A 23,225-nucleotide genomic window follows, 5' to 3' on the forward strand; every position below is an offset into this window, starting at 1 on the left:
CCTATATCAATCCACATGTAATGCAACCTAACAATTCACACACAAATTCCATTATCAAACAAGCTCGATTTCAAAGAAGGAATAAGCAAAATGAGCAGGGAGAGACGGATAAGCCGAAGTAATTGCCAAACGACGCCGTGTTGCTGCCTTCGGAGGGGAAAAGGAACTGGAACTGATGATGCCGAGGAGAGGCGGCAGCGGCGAGCTTCATCTTCTGGCGCTGGAAGTCGGTGTTGACGAGGAGGTGGTAGTAGTCCATGGAGTTTCTCCGTGGCCACAGACCGAGCCATTTGGCGTCGCCGGTGCTGCGGGAGGCCTTGAGAACCTTGGCTTCATCAGAGAAGCGGTGTATGAGGCGCGACGAGAGTGATCGCCACCGCATTACGGAGGAGGAGGGAGGCGAGTAAGGGAAGGAGAAGGAGGAGAGATCGGTGAGCCGCCATGGCGACTCGGAGTGAAAGAGCTCAGAGTAAGTAAGATCTAGAGAGAGAAAGTAGAGAGAGAGAGAGAGGTAAAGTTGGAGGGGAAGAAAACCGGAATTGAAGAAGACTGACAGAGAGGGAATCGACGTTCTCAGAGAGAGAAGACAGAGTGGCAGGGGTTGGTAAATCTTTAATTGGATTGAGGGTAAAATGATCATTTTCTTGTTAAATTATGTTGCAACAAAAATCTGTTGTTGAGATAAGTAAGATAATTTTTACTCATTTTAGTCTCTCAGGTCGAGAATCATTTTAAAACCCAAAACCGACAATCTATCATACACAAAAAAAACAAAAAAAAAAAATCCGGGAGGGTGAGAGAGCCATCGGTATAAAAGAAGCGAGGCGTGGGTGCGAGACCAAGACCCCTAGACAGTTCAGAAAGCTAGAAAAGAAAACCCCCCAGGACTCGATACCCTCTGCAGATCGCCAGCCATGTCAGGAATCGGACCAATCTCACAGGACTGGGAACCCGTCGTAATCCGGAAGAAGGCACCTAACGCCGCCGCCAAGAAGGACGAGAAAGCCGTCAACGCTGCTCGCCGTGCCGGCGCCGAGATCGAAACCGTCAAGAAAGGTCTTATCTAATCTTCTTCCTCTCTCTTTCTTTTCTTTCTAGGTCTTGATTGATTTATTGTTTTCACTATTTCGGAAGCTAAAAATATGGATGAAATCCTGGAAATTATTATCCGAAAACCTATTTATGTGATTGAAGGAAGTAAACTTTAATATCTGAAACTAGAAGCTTTGGATATGCAATTATAGTCTTTTTTAAGCAACTTGTGGATTATATTTGCGTAACTTAGTCATAATGATTTGTTGAATTCTGAAAAAAGGAATTGTTGTTCCGGCTCGAATGTCTTGTATGTTTTTATTGCATTGTACCCCTATATATGTACATGGTTTGCATTTTTGCCAATGCTTCTCGTTTAATTAGGGCAGAATTTTATCGAAATTATCAGAATTCATCTGTTGTTTAATTCGAGCTTACCCAAGATATTATTCATGCATCCATTGGTACTTATCTTTTTGTTGGAAGGTTAAGGGGTGGGCGTGGTGTCTCAGTTATGTTCTTCCCTTTGTAATTTAATTTTTTGTGATACATGTAGTTGTATTTACCAATTTGATGCAGCTTAGAGTACAGATGAATTCTTCCATAATAGCTCCTTTTATTTTTGTGTGTTGTACTACATAAGTTTTAGAAGTTAACATTCTAAATATTACTTTATGATCCTTATGCAGCTACTGCTGGACTTAACAAGGCTGCCTCCAGCAGCACTTCTCTAAACACAAGGAAGCTTGATGAGGAAACAGAAGTTCTTGCTCGTGAGTTAATCTTTATATCACACTTATGGATACATGAAATTTGTACTTTCCTGTTGATATTGATTTATCCTTGTTGAATGAGCTAAAGAACCTTTTCTGGAGATATTTATCCCACACTGTTTTAGTTTGCACTCATGCAATCGACAATGGAAATAGGTCCGTTGCCAATTATCCAGTTGTTTACCTGTATGTGGGGGCAATGGTAAATTGTAAACTAGAGCTTCTAGGTCCAAACTGGACAAGTTTGGTGTGTCTATGTGTTTCTGTCTTCCCTAGGCCCCTTAATGGCAGGAACCAGTGAGCTGCTCCGCTGGTGCACTGTTTCCTTCTTTAAAATTTTAGCATAGCTTTGGTACATATGATGTTTTTACGCATTGTTCCTTCATCTTTATGTCTTCTTCAATGTTTAGAATCCCAGGTCCAAACTGGACAAGTTTGGTGAGCCTATGTGAATCTATTCTCCCACAACAACTCAATGGTGGGAACCAGTTAGCTGCCCCACTGGTGCACTATTTCCTTCAATAATGTTTTTTGCATACATATGACGTGTTTACGCATCATTCTTTGGTTTTTATTTCTTCTACAATGTTAAGAATCCATTGTGAACTGGAGCTCAGAGGTCTGAGCTGGCAACAGCTGCTCTGCCACTGGGGGTAAGGCTGTCTGCATCTATCCTCACAATGCCTTTAATGGGGAGCCAGTGGCTACCCCATCAGTCCATTTTTTTCGTTTGGCCAGTTTGTTGCATAGTTCATTTCTAATATACAAATATTGTGTTTATGTATTATTTTTCGAGTTTTATTTCCTTTGTATGGTAAAGGTTCCATTCTGAAATGCATGGAGCTCAGATGTCCAGACTGGCAACAACCTCTTTCTACAAGTGGGGATGGTGCAATGTGCATCAGACCTCTCAAGAATGCTCAATGGCAAGAGCCAGTTAGCTGCTCCCGCATTCACTGTTTTCTTCTGCAATTTATCTCTATGCACTTTATAATGTGTTCATCTATTACTCTTTGTGCTTTTTTCTTCTTCTGTTAATGCAAAATATATTTTATGCCCTCCAATAGTTCTTTTCTTCATCTTTCATTCGGGCCAAATGAAGGATCACCCTTTAATTGCAAGAATTGTTTCTGGCCTGTACTGTCCATGAGAGGTACATGAAAAAGAGAAGAGGAGGTGAGGGGGGCTACGGAGAAGAGTACCTAGCATGCAAGCTTCCCTGAATTGCATTATTGCAATTCTGCAATTAAAAAGGGAGAAGGCTGAGGAAGATTACATCTTTAGTAGGCTGAAGAAGATTATGTCTTTTTTAGGTCCTCCTCATATCGTTGTATGCTTACAGAGTGTTCCTCTTTGGTAGTCTATTTGCACAAATAATGTGTTGATATTGATTTTGCCTTTCTCTTGTGTCTTAGTGTGTCTATTTTTAGTTTGTTAGACTGTTTTGATGTGGAAATGTTTTTGATGTAAACAACTGATAGTTGTGCTTCTGTAATTGAGAATGCTGTTCGAAGGAGACTTTTCTTGAGTATGCTTGTTCATGCATCTGACTGAAGATATTGGTCTTTGTAAATTTCTATATGTTAATTTAGGTGTTTTTATGCGCTGTCTGTGTTTGTTTGGATCTGTCCTTGTTTATTTCGTTGCCATTGTTTTATTTTAGATATATGTTGCTTGGGATTTTTTCTATTTGCGGTTTTCTGTTTCTATGTGCTTAGTTTCATCTATTCCTGATTGTAGATGAGCGTGTTCCAAGTGAGCTGAAGAAAGCTATTATGCAAGCTCGTATGGATAAGAAGCTTACTCAGGCTCAGCTTGCACAAGTAAATCTCACTCTCCTCTCTCTCTTTCTCTCTCTCTCTCTCTATATATATATATAATAATAATAATAATAATAATAGTTATAGTTATAGTTAATGACCATCTGGAGTTATTTGCAGATTATCAATGAGAAGCCTCAAGTGATCCAAGAGTATGAATCTGGGAAAGCTATTCCAAACCAACAGGTAATTGGCAAGTTAGAGAGAGCTCTGGGAGCTAAACTGCGTGGAAAGAAATAAAGAAGCCTGGAAACAGACGGAGGATGCTTGGCTATTAAGTTTGAACTAATCATGTTTTGCACTGCTATCTTTAGTTTAAGTTTGAACTAATTTGCTGCACCTCCACCTGTATTTATCTTCCAAAAGGATGTGTGTTTGGTCCAGGAAGTACCTGTGTTTTTAAGAATATTTATGAAATGACCAATATGCAAACAATTTCTGCTAGATCTGTCTTGCCTTGCCTTGCTCTGTGTACTTGCGTGCTTGTACTCTCGTATGTGTAATCATTTGGTGCAAAAGATTTGATATTCAGTGGTGAAATTGGTGTCGCATTATAAATTTGAAAGTCTCTAGAGGTTGAGATTTGAAATTCTCAAGAATAAACAAGGTAATTATTGTATCCTTTTTTTAGTGGTAAAAAGAATAGTCTCCTTGAGGCCACAATTGCCATAGTTACTTTGAAGTTAATACATTCAAGTGTGTATTTAGGGAAGATATTCTCTTTAAGCTCATAGCCACATGAACCATGGTGGTTCAGAGCATTTTCTCTACTCCCAATGACAAGCTAACTGATTGATAACCAAGTCACAGACTCACAGTTCATAGGTTAAGAGCATTCTCTCCTTTTTTTATGAAATAATGTGGATGTCAATTTATTAAAAAGTAAAAAATAGATAATATTAAAAAGTAAAAAAATAGGTAATATTACACAGTGACTACTTATATTTGGGTAATAAGATTGTGCCATGACAAAAAAATCTTGGTGTAATCTAACAAAACGTTACTATGATATTTTTTTATCGCATAGCTTGTACTCTGTAGCTTTTCATTAATTTTTTCTTGTAAAGAGGGTCTAACAAGTAAATTGACACAATCACATAATTCCTCTTAACAAATTTACAGTATGAATCACTTTACCATGTTTGGTTGGTGGAAAGGAAATGAATCATTTTCCTTTCCATTGGGAAAGTAATTCCTGAGGGGGAGGGGAGGAACCAATTTCCTCCACTTTTTCCTTTCATTTGAGAACCAACTTCTTTTCCTTAGCTGTCCCAAACGCAGGAAAGGAAACACTTTCCTTTTCCAATACTCAGATTCTGGGAAACAAACATGGCCTTAGTCTATTATTGGTAAGCACATGGATTTGTGGATAAACAAAGTAGAAAAACTACAAATGCACAATCACAAGCAGCCAAACAATCGAAATCACAAGAGATGGCGATAGTCTACTGGCTGTTCTTGCTGGCCATCATTGATTAGCTTATCAACACATTTTCAATACATATACCGCAACATTGACTGGCCTACCCCGTCATCACTGCCGGTCAATATTCCGGGACCGGTTGGTCCTCATCCGCCGGCGGAGCCAGAACCCATTCTCCATTTTCATCCCGCACCATCCCTTTGTTCTTCTCAACCCACCACAACGCCGGCACCGAACACTCCGTCTTGAGAAAATCACACGACTTGTTCACCAAAGCCACACTCCTCTTTACCTTGAGCTCGAACTCACCCTTCTCTCCGTTCCACCCCGCCACTATATGCAGCATCGCCTGCAAGTTGTGCCAGTCCCCAGCGTCCTTCGAGTCCTTCAAATACGGCGACTTCCTCGTGTCGATCAACACTTCAGTCCCTATATAACGATACCCCAGAACCCGTCCCGGGTAGTGTGGAATCAAATCGATCTTGTTCCTTATGTGCATAATCTTCAGATTCGGGTGCTGGCCTATCCTGGTCTTGAAGGCCTTGTTCCCGACTTGCGGACACCCGAAGACGAAAGCCGCCACCGGAATATCCGAGATTCCGTTCTCCACCAAGTCAAAACCGCTGACTACTGCCAGGCTCGCACCGAGACTGTGCCCGGTCAGCGCTATGCTCAGCTTCTCACCTTTGTACTTCTCCCTCAGCTCGTTGATTTTGGTCAGCAGCTGAACTCTGGCGCTGGATTTGGTGAAGGCCGATTTCGGGTCGTCGGAGATGTACATGGACAGCCAGCCTCTCATGACTTTGGGAACCTTAGCATTTTCATCATCTTCTTCCTCGTCACTGCTACTAGTGCCACCATCACCATCACCACTACTGTGTTTGAGCTCATTGTTTACTGTGTTCGGTTTGAGCAGCGGCGCCGCGGATTCAAGCTCGGCGCCCAGCACATTAACCCACTCGTAGTTACGGGTGGTGCCGCGCCAGGCGACGTAGATTTCGCGGCGGCCGATGGACTTGCTGTAGTCGTCGGTGGTGACGGCGATGTAGCCGATCCAGTTGGACTCGCGGTCCCATGACTCGCGGGACAAGGAGTGGAGGAGGAAGCCCTCCGGGACGCTGACGAGTGCGGTGGCGTAGAGGAAGGAGGCGATTTCGTAGTTGGCGGCGTCTTGGAGCATCACTTTGTCGAAGAAGGAGGCTTTGCCGTAGCGGCTGGACCCGGCGTACTTGGAGTTGGCGTCGTTGTTGAAGGCGTCGTAGGTCCCCTGGCAGAAGTCGCCGCACCGGAGGATCAGGGTTCGGAGGTGAAGGTCCAGCGGGTCCAGGAGGCCGGCCCAGTTGTTCTCGCCGAGGAGAGCTGACCATGCTGGCCCTGGTTCAGTAGTGGAATCAGTGCTTTGGGTCTGGGTTGTGGTATCCATGGCTGGTTTTGGTTCAGAGACTGAAAGCTGTGTTTTGTGTGCTTTGGATTGGTGGCCACCCATTACGATCGTTTGTTTTTTTTGTAAGGCTCGGACCTGTGTGCGTTATTGTTGTCCTGAAGCTCCTGAAAGTTATGTATTAATTAATGGGAGGGGGGGAGAGGGGGAAGAGAATGGTATTGACTTTTTTTTTAGGGATTGACCCAAGAAAAGAAAGACTGGCATGGGAGGGATAAGGAATGGTTGGTGGTCAGCAATTGTTGTTGTTCTACTTCTACGTGCGCATGGAAATTTAAGGAAATTTATCTGGCGGCAGTGTACCATGGTTTCAAGTTGTTTCATAGGAAAATGCAGGAGAAGGAATCATTTTTGGTTAGAAGTAATTAGAATTTGATTGGTGGGGGTTACGAAAAAGATAATAATAATTAATGAAACAAGTACGTGTGAACGTAAGCGCTTGCTAATGACGAGAGGCACTACTGATAACAGAGCCGATGACTGCATAAGAACGATTTCTATGACTAGTTTATTTAGGTCAACGCGGTTCACCTATTTTCATTGAAATGAAAACCTTATTCAGACCAAAGAAAAATGAAGGAGGGAAACCTTCTAATCAATCTCGTGAATCATACTTGATTAGTAAGTTTGTTAGGGAATATACTCTTTAGTAATTAGTACATATTGGAATCAAAGTCAAATGTTTTTTTGAACGGGCAACAAGCAACCAGCTAATTAGGAATGTTTTTATGAGAAGAACAATTTCACTGTTTTTAGGTGATAACGATGTTTGAATTTAAGTTATAAATTTTTATTTCAGTGTCATAATTTGGTCTTTCCAGAATCAACTCGAATATTTCGGAGGGCTTGTGTTGAACTAATATGCGACCTTTCAGCCTTAATCTTCGAGGAAGTCCAGCAACATTATCTAAAATTTTCTTATCCTGTTTAAAAATTTACCTTAAAGTAATTTTAGCTAGACACTTTTTAAAATTTGCTCCAACAAATACAACTTAAAATTAAGCTATATTTGAATATTATTTATTTCTGATTGGTTCATAAAGAAAAAATTATTAAACCACCTGGTGTGTTGAGATTGATCAAATGGCCTAGTATGAAACCCTCATGTCTAGCGTGTAAGTTCCAACTCCCACCAATTTTTAGTCAGTAGATTTGAGGGGTTTTCAGGTTTGTGTGCCTGTGGCAGATGATTAGTCTGACTTTATTGGGATACTCTCGTGGGCCTCGATCTAAATACTGATTGAGTGGGTGTGTTAATAATTCGCTAACGTCACCGATCTGGATTGCTACCTCACCCTCAATCATAAAAAAAAGAAGAAGAAGACTTCAGTTATTAATTGCATTTCAAACATAAAAGAAAATAGTTGATGTAAAGTTGACAATTTTTATGACCTCTGTTCTCTCTCTCTCTCTCCCTCTTTTTTTTTTTTTTTGAAAAGAGGGCTGGTGCAGCTGCCCACAAGCCTTGATTAATGAAACCATAGAATACAGGGGGGGGGAGAGACATAGAGCCTGAACCCCAACTTACAAAAAGTAATGTATTCTAACAAGCATCAGTTAGCAAAGAGTGCATCATTGGCTACTCTATTTGCTTTGACAAAGCGGTGACATAACGGAAAGATAACTCTATGAAGGAGAAATATCATCATAACAAATAGCACAGCTTTCCTACTATGTTGCCGCACAGAATCATATCTGGCGGCACTTCGTTTCATCCTGCCACTAAGAGGCTGCTTCCATTTTAAAACAGATAGCCGTTTCACTAGGCCAGACAAGACACACTGAGTGTGCAAACCGGGACAAAGCCCACTATCGCCTACCATACTTTGATGGGGTCTTATTAGAGACAACAAACTAACTAACAATAAAGTAAAAAAAAACATAAAGAAATAACAGCAGCCCAGATTGGGCCCAAAGCCTGAACCCAGGCCCAAGATCTGTCCAAGCGGGAAAGGAGACCACGCGCCCAGGAATAGGGAATGAAATAGGGGATTTGTTGAAGTTGGTATTTGCGAAAAAAAACCTTAAATTTTTGGTAGAAGTAATATTAAGGGATCTTGGACGTGCTCTTATACAAACATACTAAAAAAAGAAAAACACTTATCAAAACGGGATCATCTACAGTACATTAATGTACTGATACATCAAGTAGACTAGGTTCAATACAGAAGTAGACTAGCTTAGTACATGGGTAGACATGCATGGAGTTAGTCTACCATTGTACTGAGCTAGTCTACATCTGTATTGAACCTAGTCTACTTGATGTATCGGTACATTAATGTACTGAAGTATTTTCCTATCAAAATCATCAAATTTATAAGAGTTTTTGTCCATTTACCCCATTTTTAGAGATTTTTTTCCCACTTACCCCATTAAGTATTTTTAATTTCCTCTTACCCAAAATACTCTAAGGAGGTATTCCCTAATACCCCATTAAGATTTTTTTTGTTTTTTATTTTTTTAAAAATATCATTTTACCCTCACCCGTTTATTACTTAGAGAGAGAGAGAGAGAGAGAGAGAGAGAGAAACCATACGAGACTTCACCAGAGCTCGGTCACCGGTCGCAGGAATCCGGCCATTGGATTTCGATTACCGGCCGCCGGAATCTGACCAACTATCGCCGGAAAGGTTTGTTGCCCCAATAGACGTCTATTGCTCCCCATTGCCCCCCAATAGAAGTGTATTGCCCCCAATAGTCTATTGCCCCCCAATAGAGGAGTAATAAACCTCTATTGCTCCCCAATAGAGGGGCAATAAACCTCTATTGCCCCCTAATAGACGCCAATAGACTTCTATTGCCCTCCTATAAAACTTTTGATAGCTGGGATGAGAACTAATTTTCCTAAAATTAGACAAATAAAACTTTGATTAAAGAAAAAAATGAAGAGATTATATCAATTTAAAAACGTCTATTGTCCCCCAACAGACATCTATTGCCCCTCAATAGACCTTTAATAGTCCCTATTTTATAAAAAAACAAAAAAAAGAACTGACAGTGTCACGCCCCGAATTTTGAATAATAAATTCAAATCCGAAACATGAAATAAACAACTTAATCAAATAAACGTTCTGAATTTTTTTCTCAGATATAAACACATCTAGCCTCACTCACTAATACATAAACCAAATCCTCAAGAATTTAATATTACAACACACTCTCACCAAATTTAAATGTAAGCTCAATGAGCATAACAACCTCACAATAAAGCTGTAACTCCAATCCCACTACTCTAAGCAGCCTGATCACCTTCTCGATTCTCCTGACCTGTAGGATTACCCGCTACACAATTTGAATAGTGTACCGGGATTGCAACAACACCAAACCTGGTAAGCCATGACAGCCCGTATGAGTAAACAAGAAGGAAATGTTGATTTTAATTCATATTTCTTTTAACTCAAGTAAACAACCAACAATCTCAACATCTGTAAGGAAACATCAAACCAAAACACGGAAAATCCACAACGAATACATTTCCACAATCCTCTAATCCACAATATCACTACTTTGGTCCATCCCAACTGTTTGGATCCAACTATATCTCGGTTATTATTTAACCGGCGGTCTTCAGACTTTTCCCCTGTCCTCAGAGCACTACATCTCGGTTATTATTTAACCGGCGGTCTTCGGACTTTCCCCTGTCCTCAGAGCACTACATCTCAGTTATTATTTAACCGGCGGTCTTCAGACTTTCCCCCTGTCCTCAGAGCACTACATTTCTACCCTCTAATCAACTCAGAAGGTCAACATGATTATCACACACATTTATCGGTTAACATTAACATAATCATCATGGTAATTTCAAAGACAATATCATATCATAACCAAGTTATCTCAATTCCACACACACCTCAATGTCACACCATTCCATATATATATCCACGTAAATATATATATACGTAATCATCCGCTCAGGGATAATCACTAATACTAACTATAAATCAAGCACAAAAATCGTGAAATTCATTTTGTATAATTAAAATCATTTTACTTACCTATGGACCGTAGTTGATCAAGTCCATATGATTTAAAACAAATATTTATTCCATAATTATTTTCACACAATTACAACAAAATAAAGTAATTAAAAGTACTCGGTTCGTAATATGAACCACGTGAGGTTTACTCACCTCTAATCCCGCTGCGTCTTCACTTTCACAATACACACCAAAACCGCTCACCAAGGAAGACCGTCAATCACCTAATCAACATGATCTTTACTTAGTCAACAACTCATAAACAAATTTAAACGACAATCCAACGGTCGGATCCTCACAGATCGCCCTCAGGATCATCCTCCTAATTTATCACGAAGACCCAACGGTCGGATCTTCCTGAATCGTCCTTATAAACATCTCCACAAAATTTCATGAAAATCCGACGGTCGGATTCTCACGAATCGCCTTCCAAAATACTAATTCACAATTATACGAAGATCCAACGGTCGGATCTTCGCCCGTGTCCACACATGGTCACTGGGACAGTCATACGATCAACATATCAAAACTACAAGTCCATCAGGCGGTCCGATCTTCACAGATCATTAATTGAATAATCGAAATTAATCGAAACCGTACAATTCATAACTAAATCATACGATATCCAAAAATTATGAATAATATATGCAAACGATCGTATCGAAACGTAGAATCTAAAAATGTAAAGAAAACACATTTTTGACCCCCGGAGGTGGCCGGAAAATGGCCGCCGGAGTTTGGACAGAACCGCCGCCGACCACCGCCAATGGTGTCGGGGCCAGGCTGCTCCTCTTCATCTCATCAAGCCCAACTATTTTCCTAACTAGCATGAAGTCTGAAAATGAACGGAAGTGGTCGAAAATTACCTAGAACAGTATGAATGTGGCCGGAAATTTTCCAGAAACCGGTGAAGAATTGCAGAAACCGGCGAGCCACGATTTCGACGTACAAACTTCAATTTCAGGCCTCGATTCCTTCTGGAGAGTTGTTAAGAACATCAGGTGAACCCACTGGTTCAAAAATCAATCAAAACGATGCACTAAAACTCGAGATATCACGATCGAAAGGTTTTGGTGTTCGATCGAAAACCGGCCGAGCTCCGACGAACGTGAAACCGGTCACTCCAGGTGCGATCCTTCTAGGATGATTATCAGCAGGTTGAGGCGAGTTCATGGAGCTAAGGATCGGAAGTTTTGGTGGCCAGAGCTAGGAGAAAACCGGCGTTGACTAAAATCGAACTCAAATCGAAACAAGCTTGCCGCCGCCGCTAGAGGCCGCGCCGCCGTGGAAGGTTTCCACAGACGGCTTCAGAGGAGTGAGGCGAAGCTGATGGACGAAATTTGGTGAAGATTGGTGGCCGGATGGAGGAGAACTTGGCCGGAGAGCGTCGGCCCTGTTTTTCGGCTCGGTTCGGACGCTGGAGAGAGAGAGCAACGTTCAGTTTCCATTACGTTCAGTTTCCAAAAATGGAAACTGAATGATATTTTTGGAAGCTTGCCAAAAAAAGAAGCTTTTATAATAAACTGGAAACTTTTTTAAAAAATCATAATTAATTCATACGAACTCCAATTTTTGTGTTCCGCATATGCACGCGATCGAATCGACGAGCTCTACAACTTTCGTGAAGAAAGTTTTCCCGAATTCTGTACTTATAAAAAGTCGATTTTCGCGTGCCCCTAAATAATAAACGTTTTTCGAAATAAAATCGTTTCGAACTAATTCCACACTTCTCCAAGCTTCGTACATTCTCCCATGACCACGAAATCATTCTAAAATGTCATCGGAAAATAATTTGGATTTTTCGGGGTATTACAGACAGTGAATCGAAAATCAAAGTATTGCAATTACAAAACTCCGAGATTGAACCATAATCACATACACTGTACAATCTTTTCAAATTTACTTACAGCAAATTTCAACAGCAGGTTCACAATTACCACAACTTCTAATCTACACCACAGTAGAGCCAGTAAATAAACTTAACAAAGATCAATTCAATACAATTAGCCATGGGTAAAACAAAACCGATACAAAATCCACTGAAATTGACTGTTCTGGCGTCCAATACTGGACTCTTCGGTGTTTATGTTGGAAAGCACACTTTCATATCAGTCTTGGAAGTCAACCTAATCAAGCTCTGTATGTACGAATCGGACGCTGAGCTCGATCTCGTAGAGCTCTTGGAGGCCATGCTCTCTGTAATTCGAAGCTCTCTCTCTGTAAAGCGACAGAGGGAGGTAGAAGGAGCGAGCACGAAGAACAAGCAAAAGGTAGAGGAAGATCCATAGCTGTTTTTGGAAAACCCGAGGATGCTGCTGCTGAAACTAAGACCACGTAACGACAGCGGCGAGAGGGAGGAGAGAGTGAGATGCAGTCGATGGAGAAAGTAGTCGAGGTTGATTGAGGCGACAACCGACCCCTGTTCGTCAGGGTTTCGGCCACGGCGATTTGAGCCTAGGCGAGGCAGTAGCTGGTGACGACGCCGTGGTGGGCGGCCGGAGTCTAGTAGTAGGTAGAGTTGGCGTTGGAGCTTTGTTGGGTGGGGGGAGAGAGAGAGAGAGAGAGAGAGAGAGAGAGAGAGAGAGAGAGAGAGAGAGAGAGAGAGAGAGAGAGAGAGAGAGAGAGAGAGAGAGAGAGAGAGAGAGAAATCGGAGAGGGATGAGAGAGATCAAGGGGTTTATTAATTTGATTAAGGGCAAAATTGTCATTTTGTTTCAAATTGGGTTACTGGGAAAATAAAAATTTGTTGTTAGGGTAAGTGAGATCATTTTAGTTAATTTGGTGTTTTGAGTCAAGCTTGACCCATAAAGACAAAATTAGAATTTTATTCTCAATCAGTTGCTCTAATTCGTGAGAAGACCTTTTGGTGGTGTTTGTTACATGGGATTGGACTATCTTATTTATTAGAATAATAGCTATCCCATGTTTGGCTGAAACAAGGACTCACTTAAATGAGACTATGCAGTCCTCGAATCTGCCTCCACACCTTCTTATATAGTCTTCCCAAATTTCACCGGACTGTGGAAGGAACGCTCTGTCGTTCTTTACTTCTCGTCACTTACTCGTATCTTTCGCTTCGGTCTCTTTCAACTAGACCAGGTTCACTTTCTCTCTTTACTCGATCATACTCCCTTTCTTGCGTTAATCATTGTTTACTCTTTCCTTCAATCCCCTCTACTTTCTTCTTCTTCTTCTTCTTATTCTTCTTCTATCTCTTTGGTGTTTGGGTAGCTTGATCTGCTAAGATTTTGATCAATTTGTTGTCTAAGTAGCTTGACCTGGTAAGAATTGTGATCAATTTCACGTTTTTACTTTGCTCTTCTATTTTTTTTCTGGGTAAACGAAATGTTTTTTGTTCAAAGGCTAATTACTCACCAGAAATTTGAGTTCTTGCATGCAATTCGATTACCACAAATTCAAGTTGGGTTCCTAGTCAGTGGCAATGAAGACCTCTAATTTAGATTATGAGAAGAAATAAGAAAAGAGAGTCGGAGTACAGAACCATTGAAGCAAGAGCTGGACAAAGAAGACATATTTGTGAATTTGAGTTTGATTTTGATTTTTGCTTTTGGTATTTGAGATTTGATCTAATGTTTGGAAAATTGTTCAAACTAGTTATGGTGTTATGTGATAAAGCCTGGGAGAGAGAGAGAGATTGGGGGATTGGTTGCCTTGCTAAACCATATGTTTTGTTTTAAAAAATTTCAGATAAGTTGAGATCTGTCTCTATGTTTTTTAGATAGTTCATCAAGGCTTGGTTAATCCTTAATCGATCAGTTGGTTCTTTGTTCTTTTTCTACTCCACCAATCATTCTCCTGCTGTTCTTTCCTGTGTTGTTCTTTCTTATTAAGAGTTCTTCTGTTGTAGTCCTACTAAGCACCAAACATGGATCAAGATTAATTTAGCATAAGCCAGGCTTGAGAAGTCTTGGACTCTCATAGAAATTAAGGTGAGGCATGGTAGTCCCATGAAACAAACATGCCCTTTGTTCGTTCAGCATGGACCCCTTGTGAAGCATGTATGTCTCGTATGGTCTTTGGGCCAATGCGGAGCACATGCTAGACTTTGCTGTCTCTGACTTGACGGATATCAATACATAGGTGAAATGATGAGTGCATTCTGGAGCCACGTGTTGTGTACTGAGGCTCTAATACTAGATAGAACCTATCTGCTCATCAAGGCTGTCTTATGGAGAAAGTAATTCTGCTCTGCAGAGCTTGCATGTCTTTTGGGCCTACAAGTAGAAAGGATCTCCTAAGTTGGACTGGAGATGGCTATATGGTAACATTAAAGCTATGTTTGGGATATTTTTTTAGAAAAAATGGCTTCTGCTTATTTCTGAGAATAAGTGGTTGAAAAGCTAAGAGTTGAGTGTTTGATAAACTGGTTTTTTATAAATGTTATCGGTGGCAAAAGCAGTGACAAAATATTTGGTAAACTCAAAACTGGCTTGTGCTTTTTGTCTGTGGAATGACCAATTTAAACATGAAAGATTATTTTGCCCTAATTGTTTGGTAATACAATGTTGTTCAAATGCTCTTGTTATTAATCATATGTTTTGTTACAATTATCCAATATTAATCATATGGTCACCTTGATTTATAAAAATTGAAAGTTAACTAGTCCTGCTTTCTGCTTTGCACTCTTCTCCTATCTATGTTTTGTTACTAACATGATATCTATTGATATATTGTGCTGTAAACATTAACTTGGAAGAAGCAGATCAGCAGTACAAGAACAATCAGCTATACTCAGAGGTATATACGATGCAGTGATAAACAAGCTGAACTGTATGGTTTTCATAATTGATTCCACTGACATAATATGTACCATTGTAAAGATTAAAAATGGCACGATTCTGTTCTCATGAAAGTTCAGCTGGATGATTGATACGTCCAGCTGAACCATTTTTCAAGCGAAAAGGGTATCAAATGTCATGGAGATCTCCAAAAGAGGTAGGAGAGCCACATTATCTCCCTCGGCATCAAAAATTACAAGGGAAAGAGCAATAAAGAGAGAATTAATTTCAGCCTATTCCTTTTTGTGAGTTCATATAGAAATCGAGATGACCAACAAGACCAATTTACAATGTTGATAATGTTATCTTTAAATACACTTTAATTAAGCCAACAATGGTAATTCCATCATACATGCTAACATATCATAAAATTCCTAGAATGTGAAGCAGACATCTCAGTCATCATACAAGTCAATTAAGCTGACCTCTTTACCTAAATAATGTGTTGTATTCAAGGAAGTTTATGAAATATATTGCGCACAATAAGTTGACTTAGAATTCTACCTGTTAGCTTCAACTAGCTAGTAGACAATTATGACTGATTGAGTCATTGACCAGCAACAGAAAGCTTCATTGATAAGGCACTATATATATATATATATATATATATATATAGAGAGAGAGAGAGAGAGAGAGAGATTATCTCTAAGACCATCTCTAACAGAGAGGTCAATTGCCATGTGGAAGCCCAACGTTAATATTTGACAGCCCAAGCCCTTCTCCAACCCGTCTGTTTTTTACACGTGGATTAGACCGAACTCTCTCCTCTGTCAAATTTGACAGCCTCTTCTCTTTCTGTCATTTAATTTTTTATTGTTTCTCACTTTCTCTCGGTTCTCTCCCCCCTTCCATCGTTTTTCTTCCTTCATCTCACCCAGAGCTCCAAACACTTTGCATGTCTTCAAATTTCTTCTCTCTTCTTGAATTATCGGAATATGGATCAAAGATGCTCAAATTCATCTTCAGATGCTGCGAATGAAGAATTTTGGAATCTTGCCAATTCATCATCAAATGAGGAATTGATGAATTTGCAGATTATTGCTATACAAGAGAATGGAAGAAGAAGGCGTCGGGGCTCAGTACCTAGTCGCATATATAAAGATAGACAATGATTGCATGGCCACCAAACACTCTACAACGATTGCTGAAAATCCACATTATGCCAAAAAAGCTATCAGACAACAGAGTTCAGACGACAAAATAGTCATTTTCTGTCGTCTGAGTGTTTCAGACTAAACTCAGACGACACATAAATTAAATGTGTTGTCTGAATACAATGAGAAACCATGCTTGTTTCATTTTGAAGATATGGTTAGACTCAGAAGACACTTAAATGTCGTCTGAAAAGATGAAAATTTTCTTAGCAAAACGTTTAGATTTCCCTCCAACAAGAATAAGTCTATTCCCTCCTAAATGTCCAAACCCTATCGGTGACCAGTGAATGTAAAACTATTCAGACAACAGAGCTAAGAAATTCTGTTGTTTGAATAAGGTGAGTTTGACTTTTTTTATTTGAAGTCTGTTTTGACATAACACAAAACCTAGCAGCTTCGTGTTTTTCAATATTCCCACAAGCATTACCTCTCTGTCTAAACTCTCTTACCAACCAGAAACTCTATACCTCTCAAAAATCGGCCATCTCTCAAATCAAATCTAATTTATGAAACCCAGTCCTCTCTCACCCAGATTTCTCTCCTAATCTCCTTGACGAATCGATGATCGACGGCGGTTGCATGACAGGCATCGATACATCTCTGCTCCCCCATCGCTGACCTCGCCAACTCGATTGGAGACTTGGAGTTCTCCAGACTCGGCAACCTGCAAGAGTGCAAGGCTAGAACCAGCAACCCATCTCCGGTCTCCGATCTGGGCCTCCAGCCTTTCAAGCCCCACTGGCCACCGCCTCCAGTCTTTCAATCCCCACCAGTAACCCATCTCCGTGGCTCCGCCTCCACGTATCTCACCATCTCTCTCTTCCTCTCCGTTTTCTTCTCCTCCTTTGTGAAGGTCGAAGGGTCCTCCGATCCTCCTCTTGATCTGTAAATAATCGATTTCTAATCTTGTATTCTTGTAAATAATCAATTTCCAATTAGTAAATAATCGATTTCCATTTGATCTTGTATTCTTGTTGGTTTTTAACTAAGGTAATGCCATAATGATATAGTTGAAAACTTGAAATGGGTAATGGGTAATGTGTTCGATTTCGGATTTGCATTTGATGTTGATGGTATAATTGCAGACAATCAAAAGGCTCAAAATGATATAATTGCAATTAGGATTTAATGCCGTTTGCAATTAGGATAGGATGCTTGTGTTTTGCTGTGAATCTGATAGCATAATTGATACCAATCTGATAGCATGTTTGTGTTTTAGGCATCCAAATGACCAAATATAAACTCTAGTTGTTCTATTACTGAAACAGGAATTTGATAGCTTCTTTGACTCAGAAGTTGACCAAAAGACTAGATAGTTTTGGTTTTCTGGGTTTCAGAAGTAGTGAAAATGAAGCATGTTTTATATGTTTTTAGTCCAAAATCAAAATGTATGGGTCATTGAATCTGTGGTTTTGTGTTGGTGGGCTCAAATTCTTATGAGATTAGGTTACTGGGTTTTTTGCAGGTGAAGTATTCGCAAGAGCTGGACAACAATACCAAGTGTAAGTAATTTGTAGTTTAACCAATGTGTTTGTTTCGTGGGCTTATTAGTATGAGTTTGAGTGTTTTTGAAAATCTAATGGTTTTTATTGTTTTGCAATGATGAATTAGCCTGCAAAGCTAGAGGCAGCGATCTCCGCGTTCATTTTAAGGTACAAAAGAACTTGATATTCAAAACCAGCCGGTTCAAAAGAAGTTGACCAAAATTCTAGATAGTTTTTACTTCAACTTGTGGATATTTGTAAAAAAAAATTATTATTATTCTTCACCATTACATTTTCTAAAATGATACCCCTTTTTTCCCCTCTCAAATTGATCTTTTCCTGTACATTAATCTCAAGAGGAACAAAATCACCAACCCAAAGTTTATCTTCACTTCTTTTAAGTCTTTCTTTGTAATCTTTTACTTGCATAAAGCAATCATGTAGCTGCAGATAATAAAACAACATGCATTAGCTTTAGGCAATGTTCCAGAAGCACTAGCATTATATATAAATGCAGCACAGACCCTCTTATGTGCCATCTAGGCAGTAGCTTGAGAGAGCCAAAAGACAAAGCATTCTTATTTTTTTGTGCATTCTTACCTCAATTCTATGAATTTAATTTGGACGCTGTCATGTGTTGTTGTTAGTTGTTACTGACCTCTACTTGGAATTATTGATTCAAAGGAGTTCTTAACTTGTACTTGGAATTATTTACTCTCTAGGTTGGAGATTGGGGATTATCAAGAATCAATCACAATACTTTGGTATCTGGTGATGTGCGAGGAAAGCTTCCATGGATGACACCAGAATTGTTGAACGGTAGCAACAGCCGGGTTTCTGAAGAAGGTTAGTAGGACTTTATATATTTTTATATCCTATATTACTGCAAAAGGAAAAAGGCATCATTTTCCAATGAAATTAGCATTCAGCTATTATCTTTGACAAGTTTATATTTTTTCATTTGGAATTTTTATGTGGGAGATTTCATTTGTAATATTGTTTGGAATAATTGAATTGGTATTCTGTCATATTCTTCAATCGTGCTTCTTCTAGTCACTTTGCTATTATCATTCAATTTGGAGAACTTGCTTGTTTACTGACCTATTTCTTTAGCTTCTTTAAATCTTATATCTGTTAGAATGTCAACACATGTTAATGTGTTAGTTGTTTTGCATTGCGACATATCTGAAATATATGTGCAAATGTGCATTCCATTAGTCTGAGTGAGAGGGAGATGGGGCATTGTGGGTTGGGGGTTGAAGGAACCTGTCTATATTAACTTAATCCAAATACCATAAGATATAATATAGGCATGAATTCTTGACCTGAACAAACTTATTAAATTAAACACTTATCAACAAATTCATTATGGATGTCATTAAATGATTTAATTCTTGTATGAGTATGTTCTGGCATCTCTGGCCGCCTAATGCAATTATTAAATGATATTAATATTTCTTTTATCTTTGATAATTACATTGTGTGGCTTATCTAATGTTTTGATACATCTGTACAGGTCGCTGAGATTGTTGCTAACTTCATTGTGAAGGGTCTGGTATTCCAGCAAGGTCGTAGTTCAGGCATATCGTCAGGCAATTACAAGTAAGTTTTTCTTAACATCGTATCTCAATGCATGACTTGTAGCTCTTGTATAGTTTTTTCATTAAATATAGATGATTGAGGATTGATCTTGTACATTTTTCTTTTTTACTTCTATAGTTAGTTTTGAGGGTTTTGGCTCATGTAAGTATGTTTGTAAAGCTTAGAGTTTTATTGAAATGCAATTACTAATGAGTACAATAGTAATTGCATTTCAATTGTTGAAAACAATATTGTTTTTGTGAAATGAAAGTCTTAAAACTTATAGCAAGTTATGTATTGTGTTTGGGATATAGCATGTACAATAGTAATCAGTACTGAGCAGTATAGCATGTATTGTGTTTGGGATATATAAATGTATGTAAGATGTTGTACAAATCTTGATTATTTTACTTTTTCTGTGTAAGATGGATAAATCATGGATGATTGCTGATAGAAGTTCACGCAAGTTTGAGGTAGGAGTAGGACAGTTTCTGAAATTTGCCTCTACTAATGCCAACAACAAAGCAAAAATATGTTGTCCTTGCGTAAAATGCTGCAATACTGATGGATTTTCCATTGAAGTTGTTAAGGACCATATTTTTTTGGAATGTTATTGATAGTAGTTATAAGCATTGGAGGTGGCATGGAGAACCTAGTACAGCTGCCATTTCTGGCAATAGAAGAGGGGAATCTGAAACTGTAGATTGGGATGGGGGTAGTAGGATGGGAGAGAATGATGTAGAAGGAGAGAGTGAGGATGAGGAGATTTCAGAAGACTCAAATGAGTTTCTGAAGTATGTGCAGGATGCCGATAAGCCTTTGTACCCTGGTTGTACCAAGACAACCAAGTTAAATGGTCTGATTCAGACATTCAATCTAAAAGCAAAGCATGGAATGACCGATTCCTGCTATTCTGACATGCTGATAATGATCGGGGGTTTGCTTCCTGAAGGAAATGAGGTTCCTGCATCTTTATATGAGGCAAAAAAATCACTTAGTGCATTAGGTATGGAGTACCATACGATTCATGCTTGTCCAAATGATTGCGTCTTGTATAGACAGCAGCATGCAGATGCTATTATCTGCCCCACTTGTGGTGCTTCAAGGTGGAAATTAGGCAAGGATAAAACTGAAAAAGTAGGGATACCTGCCAAGGTTTTATGGTACTTTTCACCAATCCCGAGGTTCAAACGGTTTTACCAATCGACCATTACAGCTAAGAATCTGACTTGGCATGATTATGGCAAAAAGAAAGATGGAATGATGCAGCATCCAGCTGATTCCTCGACTTGGGATTTAGTTGACAAGAAATGGCTGGAATTTGGTAGTGAACCTAGGAACCTTCGACTAGCCCTCTCATCTGATGGGTTTAATCCTCATATTTCTCTAAGTAGCAGGTACTCTTGCTGGCCTGTTATACTTGTGACATATAATCTTCCGTCATGGCTATGTATGAAGAGGAAGTATGTGATGTTGACGCTGCTGATCTCCGGACCAAAACAACCTGGTAATGATATCGACGTATATCTGCAACCTTTAATAGATGATCTAAAAGTCTTGTGGGATGGGGTTGAGGGAGTATATGATGCCTTCTGAGGGGAATACTTTAAACTAAGAGCTATACTCCTCTGGACCATTAATGATTTTCCCGCTTATGGGAACTTGTCAGGCAGCATTGTGAAAGGATACAATGCTTGTCTGATATGCGTTGATAAGAGTGGACCATATAGGTTGAAGAAAGGTAATAAAATGTCATTCATGAGGTATCATCGATACCTACCTAGACATCATCCCTATCAAAAACAGTGTGCTGCTTTCGACAATACAGTAGAGGAGGAGCTTGCTCTTGTACCATTAACCAGAGAGGAGGTGTTTGCTAGAGTAGAGGGTATGAACTGTGCATTTGGCAAAAAGTGTCGTCCTGCAAAGAGTGTTGAAGACCGAAGCAGGCCTTGTTGGAAGAAGAAGTCAATTTTCTTTGAACTAGAGTATTGGAGATATATTCATGTACGACATAATCTCGATGTAATGCACATTGAGAAGAACTGCTGTGATGCTATCATTGGTACATTGCTAAACATTCCCGGGAAGACAAAGGATGGGGTTGCTACTCGTTTAGACATGGTTGAAATGGGCATTAGGACTGGTTTGAATCCCAAAATTGGTGCCAAAAGAGATAAGTTACCTTTAGCTAGTTGGAATTTGCTGTTAAATGAAAAGAAAATAGTTTGCAACTCTTTTTCCAATATGACAGTGCCTGTGCGGTTTTCATCAAATGTTAGGAGGCTTGTCTCGATGGATGATTTAAGACTTGTTGGTCTTAAATCGCATGATTGTCACACTATCATGCAAATTCTGCTCCCTGTTGCTTTACGATCTGTTCTTGAGAAGCCTGTTAGGTATGCAATCATTCGCTTCTGCCTATTCTTCAAGGCTATATGTGCCAAAGTGATTGATGTTTCCAAGCTACAAAAAATGCAAGCAGACCTAGTTATTACAGTTTGCTTGCTTGAGAGGTACTTCCCACCATCCTTTTTCGACATCATGATTCATTTGATTATGCATCTTGTCAGAGAAGTAGAGCTTTGTGGTCCAGTATTTTTTCGATGGATGTATCCATTTGAGAGATACATGAAAGTGTTCAAAGGATGAGTGAGATGTCGTAGGCACCCTGAAGGGTGCATAGCAGAGTGTTATATTGTCGAAGAGGCTGTTGAATTTTGTGCTGAACGTATGCTTGATGATGTTGGTACTGCTGGAATCCCAGAAAGTAGCAAAGCAGAATTTCAGAATGCATCCAAACCGTTATCAGGTGCTTTCATGATTTCTGTTTATAGAAAAGAAATGCATCAAGCACATCTTTGTGTATTGCAGAATACGGAGGATGCGTTGCCATATTTCCTGTAAGTCATTACTTATTCCTTTTTCCTTTTTTTTTTTTAATAATTATAATGTCAACATTTCCCTTCATTTTTTTTCTATTTCTTGCTAAGTGTTTTGTTTTTCTCCTCCATCCAGTGAACATTTGGAGTTATTAAAGTTGCTTTATCCTAAGTTCTCCAAAAATGAAACGTGGTTGAAGAATAAACAGAATCAAACCTTTTCGAACTGGTTAAAAGAGAGGGCAAGTTCTTCATTGATACATTTGCAACAATAAAATATTATGTTTTGATGGCTATGTAATGTATGTACTGTTTGCAGGTTTCAAATGAACTCATGTTTGCTGACAATAATGTTTCACAAACAATGAGATGGATGGCAGCTGGACCAAAGAATGAAGTGCCAACATTTAGTGGATACCAAGGAGCGTGACAATCTTCGATCTGTTCAAAACAGTGGGGTATTTTTGCTTGCTGATGCAATGCAGATTTCTAATATAAGGGATAAAAACCCTAGAACAGATGATATGCACTTTTATGGTGTGATTAAACATATATGGGAGTTGGACTACTACAAGTTTAGGGTACCTTTATTCTAATGTGATTGGGTAGAGAATGTTAGGGGCATCAAAGTAGACGAACTTGGGTTTACTTTGGTGAATTTGAATAGGATAGGGCACTTAAATGATGCTTTTGTCTTAGCTACGCATGTTAAGAAAATATTTTACATACAAGACCCCCTTGATGTGCAATGGTCAGTGGTAGTAAGGTGTCCAGATAAAGACTACCAAGAGGCTAATGATGATGAGCTACAAGATATTGAAGCGGAACAGCAACCATTTAATGCCACATTACCATCTGT

At 39.4% G+C, this 23,225-nt stretch overlaps 2 protein-coding genes and 1 long non-coding RNA gene across 3 annotated transcripts; 1 reads left to right on the plus strand and 2 right to left on the minus strand.

Annotated features, from left to right (window-relative positions):
* Positions 1 to 774: 774 nt before the first annotated feature.
* Positions 775 to 4,176, plus strand: LOC112186255 (multiprotein-bridging factor 1a). Its single transcript, XM_024324612.2, has 4 exons — positions 775 to 1,056; positions 1,722 to 1,805; positions 3,546 to 3,628; positions 3,746 to 4,176. The coding sequence occupies exons 1-4, from the start codon at positions 915 to 917 to the stop codon at positions 3,863 to 3,865; spliced, it is 429 nt and encodes a 142-aa protein (XP_024180380.1). The 5' UTR covers positions 775 to 914; the 3' UTR covers positions 3,866 to 4,176.
* Positions 4,177 to 4,944: 768 nt separating this feature from the next.
* Positions 4,945 to 6,619, minus strand: LOC112186254 (phospholipase A1-IIdelta). The gene has a single exon (XM_024324611.2). The coding sequence runs from the start codon at positions 6,532 to 6,534 to the stop codon at positions 5,170 to 5,172; it is 1,365 nt and encodes a 454-aa protein (XP_024180379.1). The 5' UTR covers positions 6,535 to 6,619; the 3' UTR covers positions 4,945 to 5,169.
* A 2,887-nt stretch (positions 6,620 to 9,506) lies between these two features.
* Positions 9,507 to 11,937, minus strand: LOC112189474. The gene is made up of 3 exons (XR_005806830.1): positions 11,333 to 11,937; positions 10,620 to 10,690; positions 9,507 to 9,815 (listed from the first exon to the last, which is right to left on the minus strand). It is a non-coding gene; the product is annotated as an uncharacterized LOC112189474 (long non-coding RNA).
* Between the last annotated feature and the right edge of the window lie 11,288 nt (positions 11,938 to 23,225).

The sequence above is a fragment of the Rosa chinensis genome, chromosome 2 (genome assembly GCF_002994745.2).
Source record: "Rosa chinensis cultivar Old Blush chromosome 2, RchiOBHm-V2, whole genome shotgun sequence".
Classification (NCBI taxonomy): Eukaryota; Viridiplantae; Streptophyta; class Magnoliopsida; order Rosales; family Rosaceae; genus Rosa; species Rosa chinensis.

Coding starts and splice junctions, on each gene's coding strand:
- LOC112186254 (XM_024324611.2), bottom strand. CDS start 6,534: ATGGGTGGCCACCAATCCAAAGCACACAAAACACAGCTTTCAGTCTCT.
- LOC112186255 (XM_024324612.2), top strand. CDS start 915: ATGTCAGGAATCGGACCAATCTCACAGGACTGGGAACCCGTCGTAATC. Junction 1,806..3,545: donor GGAAACAGAAGTTCTTGCTC/GTGAGTTAATCT, acceptor TCCTGATTGTAG/ATGAGCGTGTTCCAAGTGAG. Junction 3,629..3,745: donor CTCAGGCTCAGCTTGCACAA/GTAAATCTCACT, acceptor AGTTATTTGCAG/ATTATCAATGAGAAGCCTCA.